The 17,246-nt window shown below is 39.0% G+C and overlaps 1 protein-coding gene across 1 annotated transcript; it reads right to left on the bottom strand.

The window, feature by feature from the left end:
- Positions 1 to 3,956: 3,956 nt before the first annotated feature.
- Positions 3,957 to 10,910, bottom strand: LOC103964660 (lysophospholipid acyltransferase LPEAT2). The gene is made up of 14 exons (XM_048575586.1): positions 10,315 to 10,910; positions 9,606 to 9,786; positions 9,433 to 9,492; positions 8,421 to 8,584; positions 8,244 to 8,307; positions 8,075 to 8,143; positions 7,840 to 7,941; positions 7,585 to 7,629; positions 6,695 to 6,765; positions 5,905 to 5,971; positions 5,145 to 5,195; positions 4,739 to 4,849; positions 4,575 to 4,622; positions 3,957 to 4,454 (listed from the first exon to the last, which is right to left on the bottom strand). The coding sequence occupies exons 1-14, from the start codon at positions 10,773 to 10,775 to the stop codon at positions 4,284 to 4,286; spliced, it is 1,665 nt and encodes a 554-aa protein (XP_048431543.1). The 5' UTR covers positions 10,776 to 10,910; the 3' UTR covers positions 3,957 to 4,283.
- Positions 10,911 to 17,246: the final 6,336 nt, after the last annotated feature.

Genomic DNA, 17,246 nt, shown 5'->3' on the forward strand with positions numbered 1-17,246 from the left:
AAAATGAGTGATTAAGTGTTGAATGTTGAAGAAAGGGTCCAAAACACCAAATCTGGCCCTAAATTGTCTAAATTTTCCCTTTTTGTTCAAAAGTTGAGTTTTCATTCAAAAGTGAATTCTAAGTTGATTCGAATGCTTTGCTCACTATTTCTTTAAGAACCTTTGTTTTCCATATCCCTTCTTTGTTAGCCAAACACCCCAAGCCCCATTACAACCCTTGACTTTTATCTTGAGTGTTGTGCATTTCAATTTGTAGAGTTTGAATTTGGCATGAGCATATGGTGTCACTGGTTCTCGTGTCTAAGTAGTAGCATTCCAGTCATGAGATCATATCTAAACATGCTTATTAACTCCAGAAATTGCTTTCTTTGTGATATATATATGTGAGTGCTCGTTTTCATTAATCTTCTCACATATAACTAGATTAAGGTGTGTAGTTAGAAAATCTGAGTGAAAATTGAGTGCATATCTTGTAAGGAATTGAGCAAATTCTCTAAGGCATGTTACTACATTCAAAACATCGTTTTAAGTGGTTATTTGTGAACTAATAAGTAATGACTATGATTAAGCCTGTGCTCGAGTGTCAAGATGGCTAAAATCTGTGGGAATAATGATTTTTAACATGTCATGTGCATTGGAAATCCCTAAGACGATTGTTGGAAGGTTTAGGTTGTGTTTTACTTGTTTAGTGTTGTTTTGTTTGTTTGTTATCGTTTTGTTTTGCTCGAGGACTAGCAAAAGCTAAGTGTGGGGGAATTTGATAGGAGCATATTTATGCACCTTAGTTTAGCTTGTCTTGTGCATTTAAAGTGTTTTTCCTTAGTAAAGTAGTCTTTTAAGCTAGTTTTATGTATTTTCAGGATTTAAGGGCAAAGTATGCAAAAGGATGCATTTTGGATCAAAATTGGGCTTGGAATGGATAGCATATGCTTGGAGCAAAAGGAATGGACGAAATTGAAGACCTAAAGGAGGATTTGGAGTTACATCCTTTCCTAAACTAAGTAATAAAGCCTTAGGATATTTTCTGCCCAATATTTCCCACCATAGCAGCACCCTACATGCATTCACTCTTCATAATTCACTCACATGCTCTCCCATCATCATTCCACACCTCCATTGCAGCCACCAACCAACCTAGCTGTCACCTACATGCTCTCCCATCATCATTCCCTCTTTAACCCATTCAGCCACATCCATGCACTCTTCATGATGGCAGCCACCAACCAACCTAGCTGTCATATTCCCTCTTTAATCATTCATCCACCTATAAATAAACATCCATTGCAGCCACAAAAGGAGGAATCATTCATTCATTCACCATTCACGCCAGAAATTCATCCCCTCTCTATAACACATCCATACTTCACCATTTTTCATATTTTCTGCCCAAAAATAAGCCTTGAAATCCCCTACATCCATCCCTATCCTAAACACATCATTCTACACCATCCATAACCCTCAAAACTCACAACAAACCCTTGTGCCGCAACAAAGAGGAGGAGAAGAGGGCTTAAACGTTCATACAATTCAAGTTTAAGTTGTTGGAATTTTTAGGTGTTTTCCTCTCCTTGATTTCAATGGTTAAATTTACTTATCTTTGTCTTGTACGTATGAGGAACTAAACCCCCCTTTAGCTAGGGGAAGATTCGAAACCATGATCATGCTTGCTATATGATTTGATTACCTCTAATTGCGTTTCATAAGTTGTGAATTCAATTTACTTATCTATTTGAATTAAACTGATTTGTGTGTGTTGGTTGAGAGTGCACGCTTAATTATCATGCGTAAATCTAATGGTAGGATATAAGGAAGTTTCACCTAATCGTTACAAACTTATATTCACAAGTAGTAAAAGTTGATGATCTCAATTGCGTTAAGTAAATTCTTGGCATAAGTTTCATGCAATCATAGTAACAAGTGCTTCGTCAATGCTTATGGTTTCCATAGAACTTAATGATTCTTGCTTGTTTCTCTATTATGCAATCATGTAGGGGACTTGTGGGGAATGTTTTGGGTTGTCGTATGCAATCATCCAATTCAATAATGTTAGGAAAATCTGAGGGTTAATTAGTGCAATTCACGGTTAATCTGGGGCGTTGAGAATTCATGGGTTATTGAAAAGCAATTAGAAATCGTTTTGTGTGCAAGTATGGCATGTGTGGAGATGAACCCCTTAGCTATTCCATCATCCATATTTTCATCAAATTCATATTTAGAATCTGCCCTTTATTACAATCTGTGCATTTAGTTTAATTTCGTCAAAACCTCATTCCCCCTTTACTTTAGTGTCCAATTTAGTTAGAAAGTGTCTTAGTTTGTGTTTATAAGTGTTTTGATTCAATTTATTACACAAATTCGTCCAAATTCACCAAAGTGCTAAAAACTGTCCAGATTGTGTTTTTAAGGCAGTTTTGAGTGTTTTGGGGCTGTTTTGAGTCCTTTGGTTTGTTTTAGTGTTTTATTGTTTAGTTTTGCATTCTTTGAGTCTAGTTTAGTGTTTTAAACTTTATTTTACGTTTTTGAGTCAGTTTCCAAGTGATTTTGCAATCCCTCCTAATCCCCGGTTAAGAACGATCCCTACTTACATTCTTCACTACAATTGATAAAAAGAGGTTTAATTTGTGTGCGTATAATTCTCACATCAGGATACCTTTTACCTGATTAGACAAATGGTTCCACAAACTAGAGGTCCCACACTTCTTCGTATCACAAGCATAACTCTTCTTACAGTAGTTGCAAGTAGCTCTAGGGTCAATGGGATTAAAAGATTCACCACACTTTTTTCTTCTCAACACTATCCACAAGTGAAGGAGGTGGCACTGACGAAGCATTAGCGTTGGTCCAAATTTGAGAACTTACTTTTTTAGTAGCTTCAACAAACATATCTCTCGCAGCCATTGTATTCCAAAAAGCTCACTCAATATGACAAAAGAAAATACAATATGAATGTCAAATAAATAAATAGAAAACAAATGAAAAAAAACAAAGGAAAAAAAAAAGCACTCTAACATGCATATAATTTGAATGTGCAGTATTGATTCAATACATTAGTATTAGTCTATTAGATATCAAAATATTCTGGAAATTACCAAAAGCGATATATAATACATGAATTTACACTTAGAAACATTCTGCAAATTTCACAATTGAAATTTCATTCAATAGTAATCAGTATATTGTTAATTTAAATTTATCAAAGCATCATTATAATTAGATAAAATCAACAAAAAGAAGAAAAACAAAGCCTTCTTTCCGTTTTGAAACATGCATGATAAGAACACAAAGAGAAGCAGCCAATACTGCTTCCTATATGAAAATGATTTCAAAAGCACAAATTGGGAGGACATAAAGAGCTTGAGTTGCCTTTTTCTTTTTGTTGACTAAGAAAATTTACAATCCTAACTACTTAAATAGATAGCGACATAGAAAGCCACAGTCTAATATTCCAATTAATTTATTATCAATACTCAAATTAAAACTCACCAAAAGTCAAGCAGCATCTCTCACCACAAGTTCCCAAAGCTTATCCACCAGGGAATACAAAGCCCCAGAAAAGTGCACCAAAAAGAGACAATCGTGTTAGAATTTCAAAATAGTCGGACATGAAAATTTGACTGAACAACTAAAATCATCACCTAAAAGCAACTGAGATATTAGGGTTTTGGGATGCAGCGGCGTAGAGAACAACAATGAAATCATAAGGTTTTTATAGACTGAGAGGAGAGATCGATCTCAAAGAGGCCATAGAGAATAATCAGGGGTAAAATTGATTCTCGCGTGATTTCCAATTTCTTGATTTTTGAAATTGTCTGAGGGTTTGACGGAAGGAGGAGTGACATTGGGTTTGAGGGTTTGGCGAAAGGAGGATATTCCGGAATTGAGAGAAGAAATCGCATAAATTAGCTACCATATATCTATATTCGAGTGGCCATATTTTTACACTAAAAAATCAATCCTGGTACTTAATTTTCTTTTCTTTTAATTTGTTCCATCCAACAGACATGAAGTTATAAAGCGAGTACTAAGATAAAAACGATGATTACATAAACTTACAGAAGAAGAAAAAGCAATTAAATCAAAACTCTGGTATGACATGACCAGTTTTAGGGAGCAAGGCAAAAATATTAAGCCCCCCCACCCCTCCTCCCTCCATCCACTGTACTTCAGCAAAACCCGAAGCTCGGCCTCTCTCCGCTCCCTTATCCACCCAAAATAATACCAGACTATCAAAGGTTACAAATGCTGCATAAAATCTCCACAAACCCTAAAGAGAACCTCATCCACTACACAATCTCCTCCACCAACCTATTACCATCTTCTGAAATGTCTTTGTTATGCAAACAAGGCGAGAAAAGCGCAATCAGTAGTGGGTTTTTTCTTAGGCACGTCAAAAAATCTTCCTTGCTGATTCTTCCGTCATTATCAGAATCAAATAGATTGAACAGTTCACGGACCTGCAAGCAATTTATTACACATTAGTCATCTTGCAATTGGTAATATCTCTGCTATGCTTTCTTGCTCCATTATGTGCAGGCAATGTTGAAAAATCCTAGCCTAAAAGGGTATGCCATCACCTCATCCTCGTTCAAATCCGGGATTGCAGGTCTGATGGACTCTCCAAACTGATTCAGAATCAGAAGCAATTAAGAAACAAGGAATCACGAGTCAATTCATCATAAAAATGATACGTGGGGACTTGAAAAGAGCAAAAGCAGGAAAATCAGTGCAAGCAGCATACTTTTTGTTCTGAAACATGGTCACTCTCCCCAGAAATGCATTCCGAAAAGGCGAATTCACAGGCTCTATGGAACAATGGCTGCTTCACGACATGCGCTGATCCAAATAAGAACTGAAAGCGACAGAGTGATACAATTATGTGCTACTTGGTATCATGACATTAGCATGTACAAAAGATAAACCAAAACCAACTCAGATGCACAAACAATTTCATCTATGCCCAATTCCCATATTTGCATGAGCAAAAAGTTATTCCAGTTGTGAAACTAAATTATTTGGTATCTAACCAAATATGAAATATGCAAAGCTATTATGATAGTCGAATCTGCCTGCAAGTGTCAACATGCATTGATCTATCTAATGCAACTTCGTGGATTTCTAGAGAGAGGTTGGGAGTGTTCGATTACCTGCTTAAACGTTATTACTCCACTTTTCTCCACATCCATAAATGCACATATCTGTGATCCAAAATGTTTCCATGAGAATGACATGGAAAATTGAAAGTTAAATACATTCAAGAAACCAATTGACATGCTGTAATGCTCAATCATATGTAATATAGTATACTTTACACATTCAGAAACAGAACACAATCATGATAGTTAATATAAGGAAAAGACAACGGTCAAAAAATTAAAAAGACCAGAATGGTTATCATGCATTCTCCGCATATTTAAAACTGTGTACCCTGCCCATAATTAAGACCTTGTGTAACCCTGCAAAAGGATACGTGTTCCCATGTCATTAAAGATGTAGACACCATGCAAACACACTAACCACTAAGCTAGTTGTAATGTACGCTACTGAAGTCCACAAGAGGACAAACACTTGGAGCAAACAATCATCCGGATTCCGGGATATAGACAAAAAAAAGTAACTTCACCAGGTCCAGGTGACCAACAGAATGGTATCAAAAGCCATGCAACCGTCTTTGAATTGGGTGCTTTGAAGCATCAATTCATGTTACGTTTACCAACTCACTATTCTAACTCCCATACATGTACACACACGATTCTGATGTGAATCTCTTATATACCAAAGTTCATATCAGAAAAGCAAGAACATATCTTATAAACTGTCTAAACTCTAAATCTTAGCATTGAGTTCACAAAAGCTGCAAACCAAGAGACGACAGAAATTGTTTGGCAAAAGATAATGGTAACTGACCTCTTCGGAAAAGCTACAAGTCTTGAGTCTTAGCACCTTTAAGAAATCATGGTAGTGAACATGACCTCTGCAAGCAGGATACAACAATAAGAATCCTACAGGTCTTGCATTTGCCATAAGTTTTGCATATATTCAAAGCACTAGTAAGTTAAGCATTTCAAATGCCACTGTATTTAACTAAATTATTAGCTAGAATCTAATCACTAAATGATGTTAAATAAATTGTCCAAGGCTTTAAGCATTGCTAAGTGAACTATAGAAGTTGCAAAGATAAGACAAGCTTCAGGAACGACATTGTACAAACATGAAAATGAAAAAAAAAAAATTGTAAAAATGCATACAATTTAGAAGCAGGATGAACACAAATAGTATACACATAATAGTTAGTGTTAGTATGACTGACAAAGAGTCAAAGACAATAAGAGAAAGGCTGCACCCTTTTGGTTTTCTGGGTTGGCAGGACTGATATTTGCCATTAAAACATGACATTCTAAGAGCATTTAATGTATCATCTTGAACAAGCAATCTTAACACAACTAATTACATTTATCTAGTAACAAGAATTTCCACCATAAATGTTGAGAACTTAAGAGCATATGGCAGGAGGGAAGATATTTACAAGAAACAAGGTGGAGGCATCAGAATTATATATGAATCATAATTCAGACGACAGATACTAAATTTAAATAACCAACTGCGGCATTGACAATAATAATAATGGTTGACAAGCATCACTCGCCAAAAATAAGACTTGGTGATAACTTCAATGTAATGATAGTTTCAAGAATACCTTGGGTCTGGATTCATAGAAAGAAACTTATCCAGAAAGTCCACAGCTTCCATGCTGCTTATATGGAGTAACTGAAAAACAAGACATAAATTCAAATACATTGTTAACCAAAGCAAAGGGCGCAATAAGTTATAAAGGGTATAAAACTTAGACACTCTTGTAATGGCAGCAGATAGAAATACCATATACCATGCAAAAAGTAGACGCATTAGACTGTATTCAAGAAGCTATAGCCACTCTGGTAGACGTTAGCACTATAAGTTGTCAATGCATTGAATCAATGAAATAAGTAGGGTAATATTGGCATTTTCGTCCTTGTCTACTCTGGTATACTCATGAAATTATTCTGTTTTCAAGCGCGAGCCGCATCATTATGTTACAGTATGTAAATAAAGGACAAGTGCCTTGAGAATACAGGCACACAAGCAACACGGTCATGACCAAGGAATTAAATAGTCATCTTAAACCATTTCAACAGCCTTGCCCTTGTTTTGCTGAATGCTTTTATTGGGCATATTCGATCAGATCTATAAGTACTAATGGCTGATTTTGCAAATCATCCACAACTTTAGAATAGAGTATTCAGAGGAAATAAATGAGGCGCAAGAAAAATATTAAACTAATTTCCAAATGTAACTTTTTCTAAGAAGAAGATAGAAGTTATTTCAACCATATAAGCTGAATGTCACTCCTATGGACAAATAAAAAATTAGTTATAGTATCTAAAACTATATATGTTAATCTACACACCAGGATGCACAACTATAAATTCTCTTGCAGTTCATAATATTATACACACACACACACACACACACACACACACACACACACACACATATATATATATATAGAGAGAGAGAGAGAGAGAGCAATTATATGCAATGACTTACTGATTTTACACTTGCCATTTCAACCATATACACCGAAGGTCGCTCCTGTGAACATATAGAAACATTTAGTGCAATATAAATAGGTTGTGAATAGCTCTTAAATTTTTTTAAACAAAATCTAAGACATAGAAGCTCTTGTAATGCTAAATTGTTGGGCTTTGGCTAGGGTAAACGAATGTGGTTGGCTGGTCTCAGGTTGATAGGTTGGTTTCAAACAAAAACAAATTCTAAAGAAGTATTAACCAAGATGCTTACTGGTTTCAATTTTGACTGAGATGCTTTCGTGAGAAGCATTAAGTCTCCATAAGAATGAGATGTCTGTACAACGTTGAGTGCAGTTGCAATAGCATGACTAGTCTGCATATATTCATACGTGTCAACTTCTATTAACAATCTACAAAACAATGGCAGAACAGAAAATGTAAAGTGCACAACTACACTCATGGCTCAAGAAAAACAGACAGCAAATCAATTTAACAAAAATTCTCACCCTCTCCGAAAAACAGATAGCACTTTCTTTCTTGTTCTCAAGGGGTGAAACAACAGGAAGGTACTCTACCTGCTCAATTCAATTTATCTAAATCAATGCCCATGCAATACAAAAATCTTATAACACCACACAGTGCATCAACCAAAATCAAATAGGAGAAAGAGATTACCTCCATGAAATTGTGAAGCTGTGTGAACATTCTAAACATGAGCCTTGCCAAAGAAATGTGCCCCCTGAACAGCATTCCACATGAAACATTATTAGATACCACTAAAGACATGAAACATTATTAGATACCACTGAAGACAGCACCAAATGAAAGTTTCAAATTGGAAAAGTGTCCTACCAGGATTGGTCAAAGTGTACATGGGGATATCGTACAACTACTGGTTGGATAGCGAAACCAGGGATGAATGCACCAAGTTCAAACGAAATGAGATATCTCCCGTTGGTTGTGGTTCCCTCGGGAAATAAAAGAACTCGAGGAAATCTACCACACGAAGCTTTTCTCTGTATTCAGATCCTTGAAAGCACATTTCTGTATCAAATAGCTTATAAAATTGAAAAAAACACTTAACTTTTTATCTCCTAAAGTAGTATGGGTTCACACAGTTACATCCAACATGCAACTAATTAAACGAAGATAAATACCTAAAAGGGATGTAAAGTGTATTCCAGCTGCAGTTGGACTAAAAGGGCATGTAAGTATTACAATCTATGAAAAATTGAGTAATTGGCATGGTAATTGGATAATAGTTGGCTCTAGGAAAAGTAAATGGGATTGTTATTGGTGAATTCATAACCTTAGACTTTCTTGTGCCATGTGTTTATTTTAATTAATTGTATTTTCTTTTTCTCGTCAATTTTAGTCTTGATCAATTACTCAATTTTTCAACTCAGTCTATCCTTTGTTTGTTTAATTAAGTTTAGAGTGATTAATCGGTTAAATTGGTGTTAAAGCAATCTCTGTGGGATCGACCTCATATTTGCATATATTACTACAATTGATTTGTGGGCTTGCAAGTTTAATTTGGTTTAAATTAATCTATTATTTATATTAACATGGTGATTCAGGCTAAAATCTCACAAGAAATACAAGAGACCACATCACAAGAAATACAATTATAGTTTTAAGGAAGCAACAATTTACAGTTGAAAGAGAGATGTTTCAAGGTAAGGGCACCCAAATAATTAAAAAGATAAACTTAATAATTATAAGAAGGAAAGCAGAAGCATATATGTGCTTACTTTTATAACAAACGACTGGCAGTGACAATGGTCGCCAACCTATGATTCTAAACGGGTTTATAACTTACTAATCAAATAAGGATAACCAAGAACTAACAGAAACTTTCTACCTTGATTTCACTAACAGCTTGCTTCCTTGATGATGCTGAAAACCTATTAACATATATCACCTGATAACGTAAAACGATAAGACAAACTAAGAAAACCGAATATAAATTCCACCAACTAAAGAGACTGAAACAAGTTTGTTAGCAAATGAAGTGCACAATTACTGTGAAATTACCTGCATTGCTCTGATGATCGTCCCTACAAAAGGTATGGAATCATGGGATTCGGATGCCACAATTGTAGGGAATAATTCATAGAAATAGAAGATAGGTTCAATAAAAGATACATGGTTTGAAACGACAATTGGAGCAATGTCTCTAGGAGCTGGTTTTCCTTTCCGTCTTATCCAGTGGTAGCTGCAACAAGAGGTGCAAAAGGGAAAAATCAAAATTTTAAAACTCCGAGGAAACAGAGATTAAAATGAAAATCATCAATAACATGAAAGAGATAAACTGCCACACGATTACTTATTACACCCGATACCATTTCGCTCCAGTTTGTATTTTCAATTTTCCAAAACAATCTAATAGTTTACTCCAACACTTCTTATCCTTCCTTTCAATTGAATCTAATAAAACCATTCTCTTCACTTTGATTGCAGCAATTAAATATCCAAAACTCAAAGTTCATTACTTGCTCAAGTTTTCACTTTTCAGCATCCAAACAGAAACAGGTCCCAAGAAACATTTCACAATCCTAAGCTTCCATCTGACCATTTCCATTCAAACTAACTACCTCACCTCAATTAAAATAAAAATTCCAAATTCCAGTTTCTAGTCCATTCCTCCACTTTCCCAGCAACCAAACACAGCTTAACCAACCCAGAACAGAATAACAAACAAAAACAAAAACAAAAACCCAACAAAAATTCAGATCAAACTTACCCAAAAGCGAAGAGAATGCATCGAGTACAGACCCTAGTGATCCACATAATCCTGCACCTCCACCTCGGCATAGGGTCCTTCTTATCCTTCCACCCCTGAAGAGCCAATTTCGTCGCCAAAAACCCAATCACCAACGACGCCCCAAACAGCACCAGCCGAGCCAGGGCGACGGGCAGGCAAATTCCGATCTTTAACCACTCGTAAACACCCGTAATCTCCAGGGTGTGGTTCCGAAACGGGTCGGCGGTGGTGGAAACGGGCACGGTGAACCCATCGGACCCGAGAAACGCAAAAGGGTTGCGAGAGTGGTGGTGGTGGGCGCTGGTGCTCTGATGAGTGTGGGTGCCGTTGTGGTGGCTATCGGTATCGGTCTCGGTCTCGTCTTGGACGGTGAGGATCAAGTGGGGGTGATCGGAAGGTGGAGGAGAGAGGAGGGGGGAGGTGATACCGTGGTCTGCCATTACTCTTTGTATGTTTTCTTGGGGGGAGCACAGTAGCAGTACGGCAGATGAAGCTACACGCTAAGCTTCTGTGTACGAGAGAGAGAGAGGAGTGAGATATCCTCCAAATACCCTCTCCCCTCACGTCCCTTTCTTTCCTTTCGATCTGGTGGGTTGGAGTTGTTAGTAAGTTTTATTTATTTGTTTATTTAATAAAATAAGCTCATAAAATATGTGGGATAACTTTAAACCTTCAAAATAATTTAAACCGTCTAAATTAAAAAGAAGAGATAAGATGAGAGAGGACAAAATTAATTTTTTAATACTCTGATGTTACTTGTTTTCAAAATTATCAATTTATTTGACACATAATAAATATTTTTTAAATTAAATAATTTTTTGTAGAGATTATTTTTAGATAATAGTAGAGAGAACGGATGGTTTCTATTATAATATTTGTATGGTAAATATGCATTGATCATAAGTAAGTGCACAAGTAGATTAAACATATGTGCATGTATTTTTTTTTTATTTCGACAAAAGGAAAAAGCAAATGAAAAACTGTTTGAAACTTGTTTTTCATATCCAACTACAAAATGATATTTACTTTTCATTGTTTATACTATTTCAATTTATTTTCAAATTAAACACGACAAGGTTTAATAAATTGGATTAGTCTGGAATAATTTGATTAAATGAGTTGATTTGAAAAAATGAGATGATAATGTGACGAGCTAATGTGATTTGTTACATCATATGGTGTGACTTTTTTTTTTTAATTTCTCTTTTAAAAATAAGAACAGTTGATAACAAATTAATGTGGAGCCTAAAATAATTCTAAAAATTCTAGAGGCGACATGTGGAATTTTCCTCAAGAAAGACAAGATTGCCCTCAATAAATGGGCAGGCCTTTTAGATGCTCCTATGCGCAGCTCACACCCCTAAATGTCCTAATAGCTAAAAACGATTGCCCACAGCTTACCTGCTCTTGCCAAGGAAAAGTCAAAGCATTAAAGATAAAGATTAATTACCCAAATCCTATCTTTAATACATTCCCAATTGAAGATTGACTCTAATCAAGTAAGTAATCCCAATTTAAATAAATTAGGGATAATTACTCCATTATCTCAAGATAATGTTTCTTATTTAATATTTTGAGAATATTTCTTCATAAAACACTTGGCCAATAGGATGCCGCCACATGTAGGGTAAAACGTTAACACTATGGTCGCCCCTATCCCTATCCAATCTGAGGCCATCTCCAGCGATCCAGATTTCAACCATCGGTCCCGCAATCGACTCAGGGTTATTTTCACCCCACTTTTCTACAGGAATGCCCGCTTTGGGCTCAAGCTTTGTACCTGCAATTCATTATACTTCCACCACACATGGAGACGCCCATTATCCAGACTCTTCCAATCTAAATGGCGAGCACCACCTGCCCCAGCAGGTCACCAATTTGACAAACGCCCTCGTGTAGCAGACCATCTTGGTAAACCAACTCATTGAGTGTATCGAGATGCAGCGCGCCCCCGACGAGGTGTCCAGAAGCAGGACAAGGGCAGAATAACGTGACTCATTCCAGCGACATCCTGACAAAGAACCGCTCAGCCCGCCACGAACCGTGCGTTCTGGTAATGTGCACTCTTGTTTGGGCCTCGGGGAAACGTCTGTTCCCGCCTAGATGCGCAAAGAAACGTTCATTCCTGACTTGGCTCATGAGTTAATGTGCATTCGAGGATGGGTTTACACTCCGGCGAGCACTCAGGACATTCTATGTGAAGCGTCCACAGAAGGCTAGGTCCACAAGGAGATCCTCATTCGAGGCACTGGAGTAGGCAGCCGCATGACTGACAAAGCAAAGCACAAGAACATTTCAGCTCAAAGTCAATTGGCAGCCCTCGCCAAGCGCGACGGCGAGCAGCATAGAACCAACCACGTACACCTCGACCGTGACACAGATGAGCAGGACATGCCTAAAAGTAACTTGGACCAGCAAGTCAACACCGGGGGTAGCTGGAGGTTCCATTGCCCCACCAGGCGCAAATCCAAGAGGAAATACAAAAACTCGTAACATAACAATTGCGCGGATTCTATGGCATTGATACCACTGACAATGTCCTTCATAAAGATGTGGCCAACATAAGCAGGTCACCATTTACAGACGAGATCGAGCAAACAGAGTGACCATGGAAGTTTAGCTCGCCACATTTCAAGGGAGATGAAGATCCAGATAGGCACCTGAAGCACCACTGCAACGTGATGATTCTTTACAGCAAGAATGATGCTCTTATATGCAAGATTTTCTTAAGAACATTGCGGGGTGAATCACAAGATTGGTTCCATACCTTACCATCACGCTCAATCTAGAACTTCAACGAACTTTCTTTGGTTTTCACCAAGGACCATTCATCCTATCACTCATTCAAAAAGACGTTCGACCACCTCTTCAACATCGTGAATGGCTTAAATGAGTCAATTCGCAACTATATCAAGAGGTTCAAGGCGGACAAGGCTAAGATTGTCAGTTGCAACGAGGGCATAGTAATGACAGTATTCAAAAATGGGTTTCCTGCTGAACACCCTTTATTTGGAAAATTGATCATGGGTGGGGAACTGACCCTGGCAGCTTCGTATGCTTTGGCAAAAAAGCATGCATTATAGGACGAGGCCAAGCAGCCATGTGGGAACGAGCAAAAAAATAAGTGTATAAACCATTCCCCAAGCAGAGATGACTCAGCGCCTAAGGCGTTCACCAAGTTCACAGTTCCAATTAGCCAGATTATTCGTAAGCTCAAGAATGAACCATGGTTCAAATTGCAGCCACCAATGAAACGTGATCTTTCCAAGCTAGATCAGACAAAGTATTGCGCATTCCACCAAGGGCCAGGTCACACTACCAACGGCTGCCTGAAATGGAAATAGTACCTCAAGAAGCCACCAAAGTTCAAGAAGCCATTCAAAGTTGAAATATAACCATGGTAACTACGCGGACTCTTCTACTTTCAACAAGAAGCACGTGTCCTGTCGTTGACTCTATAGGTTAAAAATTTTCACAATACGCCCCAAAAGGGCTAAAGCTCATGAAGCCTTTCAAAGCCAAGATTCATAACTATAGTAGCTACGTGAACTCGCCTGCTTCCTTCAGAGGCAACAAGTTTGGCCGTCGGCTCTATAAGTTAGAAATCTCGTATTTTTTCCTCTTGCATATAAAGCTCTTAAAGCCTCGAAGATGAAACTAAAACCTAAGCGATGATGTGGGATCAGCTGCTTCATTGAGGCAGCTCACCCAGTCGATCATCCTAGAATAAAGTTTTGCAAAATACATGGCAAAATAGAAGGATGAAGCAAAGCAAGGAAAATTGTTTATTAAATTTCTAGTAAATTGATAAACCAGCTCGATGGCCAACAAAGTTTAAATAAAGCAGAAGACAAGAGAAAAGAAGAAAATTCCTAAGTCTAAGCAAAAGACTACTCATCGGTAACCTGCGCAACCACTGGTCCCTCAACGGCCACATTTTCAGCAGCCGCATTGCTCTTAGCAGCCAAAGCTTCCATCAGCTCATCCTCAGCCACCCCTGCCTGGATTGTCTGACCCTTAGTTGCTCCACCAAAGGCAGCCTCGAATGAGAAATCAAGCAGATCAACTGGAGAAATGGAAAAAGTCTCGAAGTTATTCTTGAAAAACTCACAATCCGACGACCTACCCTGAATATGGTCTACATAGCCAAGCTTGTAGAAATTGGTTTGACAAGAAGCAAGCGACACTTTGTGACCAACTTTCTCATTTTTCAGCTGCATATTCTCCTCAACAAGCCTAATTTAAGGTTCTAGTTAGCAGACAATACTCCTTGCAGATCCACTTCTTTGGACTTGAGCTTACTGGCAACCTCCTTGAGACAAGACACATGAGCATGCAAGAAGATAAGCTCATCATCCTTGGAAAAATAAGCAGATCATAGCTTCGAATTGACACGCTCAAGGTCATCGACCATCGAGGAAACATGACTGACTTCCTTCTCTACAGCTTCCAACATCGCCTGAGTCGCACTAAGCTTAGCTTTCAAGTGCACGACCTCTTGATAAATGATCTCCAGTTGCAAAGAAGTGGTTCAAAATGACGAGTTCAGATTTAAGCTTCTCGATCTTTTCAGCAACCGAGCGAAGCTGAGCCACCAACGCCACTTCAGCCTTATAAGCACAATGAGCAGCATCCTAATCAACGCGCATGGACTTAACTGCAAAGATCAAGGTCTTATGCATTGTAGCAGTCAAGGTGTACCTCCTCCAATAGGCAAGACGCCTAAAAAACGAGTATGAATGGATGACAACGTTCCTGACATTGTCAACGAACTTGGCGCATGCATTAATGTCCTCAAGTAGGTTAGCCTTCAGAAGCGCACAAACCTCGAGAAACTCACTAGCCTCAGACTCGACGGATCTCTCACAATAGCCCATGCGAGCAGACTTCCCCTTTTCAGCAGACGAGTTAGTCACGGCAGAATGGGGAACAAGCCTTGGCGCCACTTTAGTGGCAAAATCCACTTTCCCGCTCTTCATAGCGGTGAGCCTCTCAGAAGTTGAACCAGACTTAACTTCTGCTGGGCAAGTCTCTCAGCAATAAATATGGCCATCTTCGGAGCAGTAGGTTTTACAGGCTTAGGCTCAACGGACTTTTTCATCCTTTTTAGATAAATGATGAGGCATTTGCTCGTCCGATCTCTTCTTTCCACCCTCGTTGGTAGCATGCTCTACAGCAGCGATCGGACGAGTAAATGCCTCATCATTTATCCGCTTTATCTCTTTCTTCAAAGGCAGCTCGTTTTCCTTCTGACGAAGAGGACCGAGCAGCCAACGTCACTTACGGTACTCAACAGGAATGCCCAATGCGATGTGCACTTTCTTCATATATTCCAAAATTCTTGGAGTTGAGCCAAAATCCGAATCTACAAAAAGTAAGAAAGATGACCAGTAAACTGAAGTCGTGGAGCAGCTTAACAAAAATTCAAGCAGGGCAAGAATGAAGCAGTTCACTTACCGCTGATAAAGATGGTTGGGACACGCAGCTCAGGAAAAGAGTCAGACTCTCACTCCCTGCTAGCCTCTAAGGTATTTTTCGCCCACTCATGATCACCTTTGTAGGAAGCATTAAGCAGTCTATGGCGAGATGTCAGCTACCCCACGCCATCTTTGTGGCCAATTTCAAAGAAGTACCATAACTCATTTATGGTCAAGCCAAGATCACAGAACTTACTCAAGTTCGAGAACCCCTCCATCGCACGAATTGCATTCGGGGAGCATTGAGCAGATATGCATTTCATGGAGCAGATCACTCCTGAAAAAGACGTGGTATGGGAAAAGTAAATCCCAACATGAAGTAATACAGATGGAATTTGATAGCTCTCTTTCTAGCAGTGGCACCCTCACCGTATTTCATGAAGCAGATCACCTCTTGGAAAAGACGCTGTATGGGAAAAGTAAATCCCAATACAAAGTAATACAGATGGAATTTGATAGCTCTCTTACTAGTAGTGGCACCCTTGTCGTATGGTTCATGGTTGCTTTCATTTTTCATCCGCTTGACGCGAACGCCTAACGGAATCGCATGCTTGTATGCCTCGAGAAAATTCCGAAACAACTCGTTAGAATTGATCTTGACATATGCAGCCTTAAAGTAGCCTACCTTGCTAGAAGAACCACCTTGACGGTACAAAAGTGGAGGATATGTGTCGCTTTTGCGAACGGATGAAGACATCTTAAAGTCTTTGCAAAAAGTACGAAGAAAAATATTTAAAAGGCACCTTGCGAGAAGAGAATCGAAATAAATAAATAAAGGGACTGCGAGCCCAGCACCCCTGTGCCAAGCCCCACGGCCTTCACATCCTCTCTTAGCCCATGCCCAAGCCGTAGGAGCTCAGCGGCAGGCCAAGCCCCATGGCCCATGACCCACATCTCCCTCTCTTGCAAGTAGCACGACCTAACATGGGGGGAGGCCCATGCCTCTTGTCCCTCTCTCATTCGTGCACCAAGCGTCCCAAGAAATAGGCCCAGGCCTTTCAGCCTAAGCCACGAAGGCCTGAGAGTTAGCCTGAGTCAGTCTCCTATTCTCTCGCCTCACACCTGCACAGGCCCATGCCTAGTAGCCTTGAAGGCCTGGCCCCAGCTAACCTTTCTGCGCCCTAGCGCCCAGCTACCTCAGCCTGAGCTAAGCCGTCCACCTGGGCCACGCCAGCTGAGCCCCTTGCCGCACCACCAACAACCTTGTGGCTTCCTTACCATATGTTACCCATGCCCTCAGCCCTCGCTGAGCCAATTTTTCAAGCCCCAAGACTACCAAAAAAATTCAAGAGGAAGAAAATTCAAATTTTTTTAACTTGGTGCGGCATGGAGAAGAAGAACGACAATGAGAAACTACTATTTGCAAGGGCAAGAAAAGAAGAACCCTAGGGGAAAGGGAAGAAAAATTTCCTTTGGCTTATCTTTTTTGTTGGA

The sequence above is a fragment of a genome, unplaced genomic scaffold (genome assembly GCF_019419815.1).
Source record: "Pyrus x bretschneideri cultivar Hongxiangsu unplaced genomic scaffold, Pyrus_bretschneideri_v1 Contig8, whole genome shotgun sequence".
Taxonomy (NCBI): Eukaryota; Viridiplantae; Streptophyta; class Magnoliopsida; order Rosales; family Rosaceae; genus Pyrus; species Pyrus x bretschneideri.

What these genes read in the sequence shown, in the direction of transcription:
- LOC103964660 (XM_048575586.1), bottom strand. Translation starts at nt 10,775, where the DNA reads ATGGCAGACCACGGTATCACCTCCCCCCTCCTCTCTCCTCCACCTTCC. An exon ending in GTACACTTTGACCAATCCTG is followed by an intron (nt 8,308 to 8,420) that starts GTAGGACACTTT and finishes AATGCTGTTCAG; the next exon opens with GGGGCACATTTCTTTGGCAA. An exon ending in CTCAGTCAAAATTGAAACCA is followed by an intron (nt 7,630 to 7,839) that starts GTAAGCATCTTG and finishes ATATGTTCACAG; the next exon opens with GAGCGACCTTCGGTGTATAT.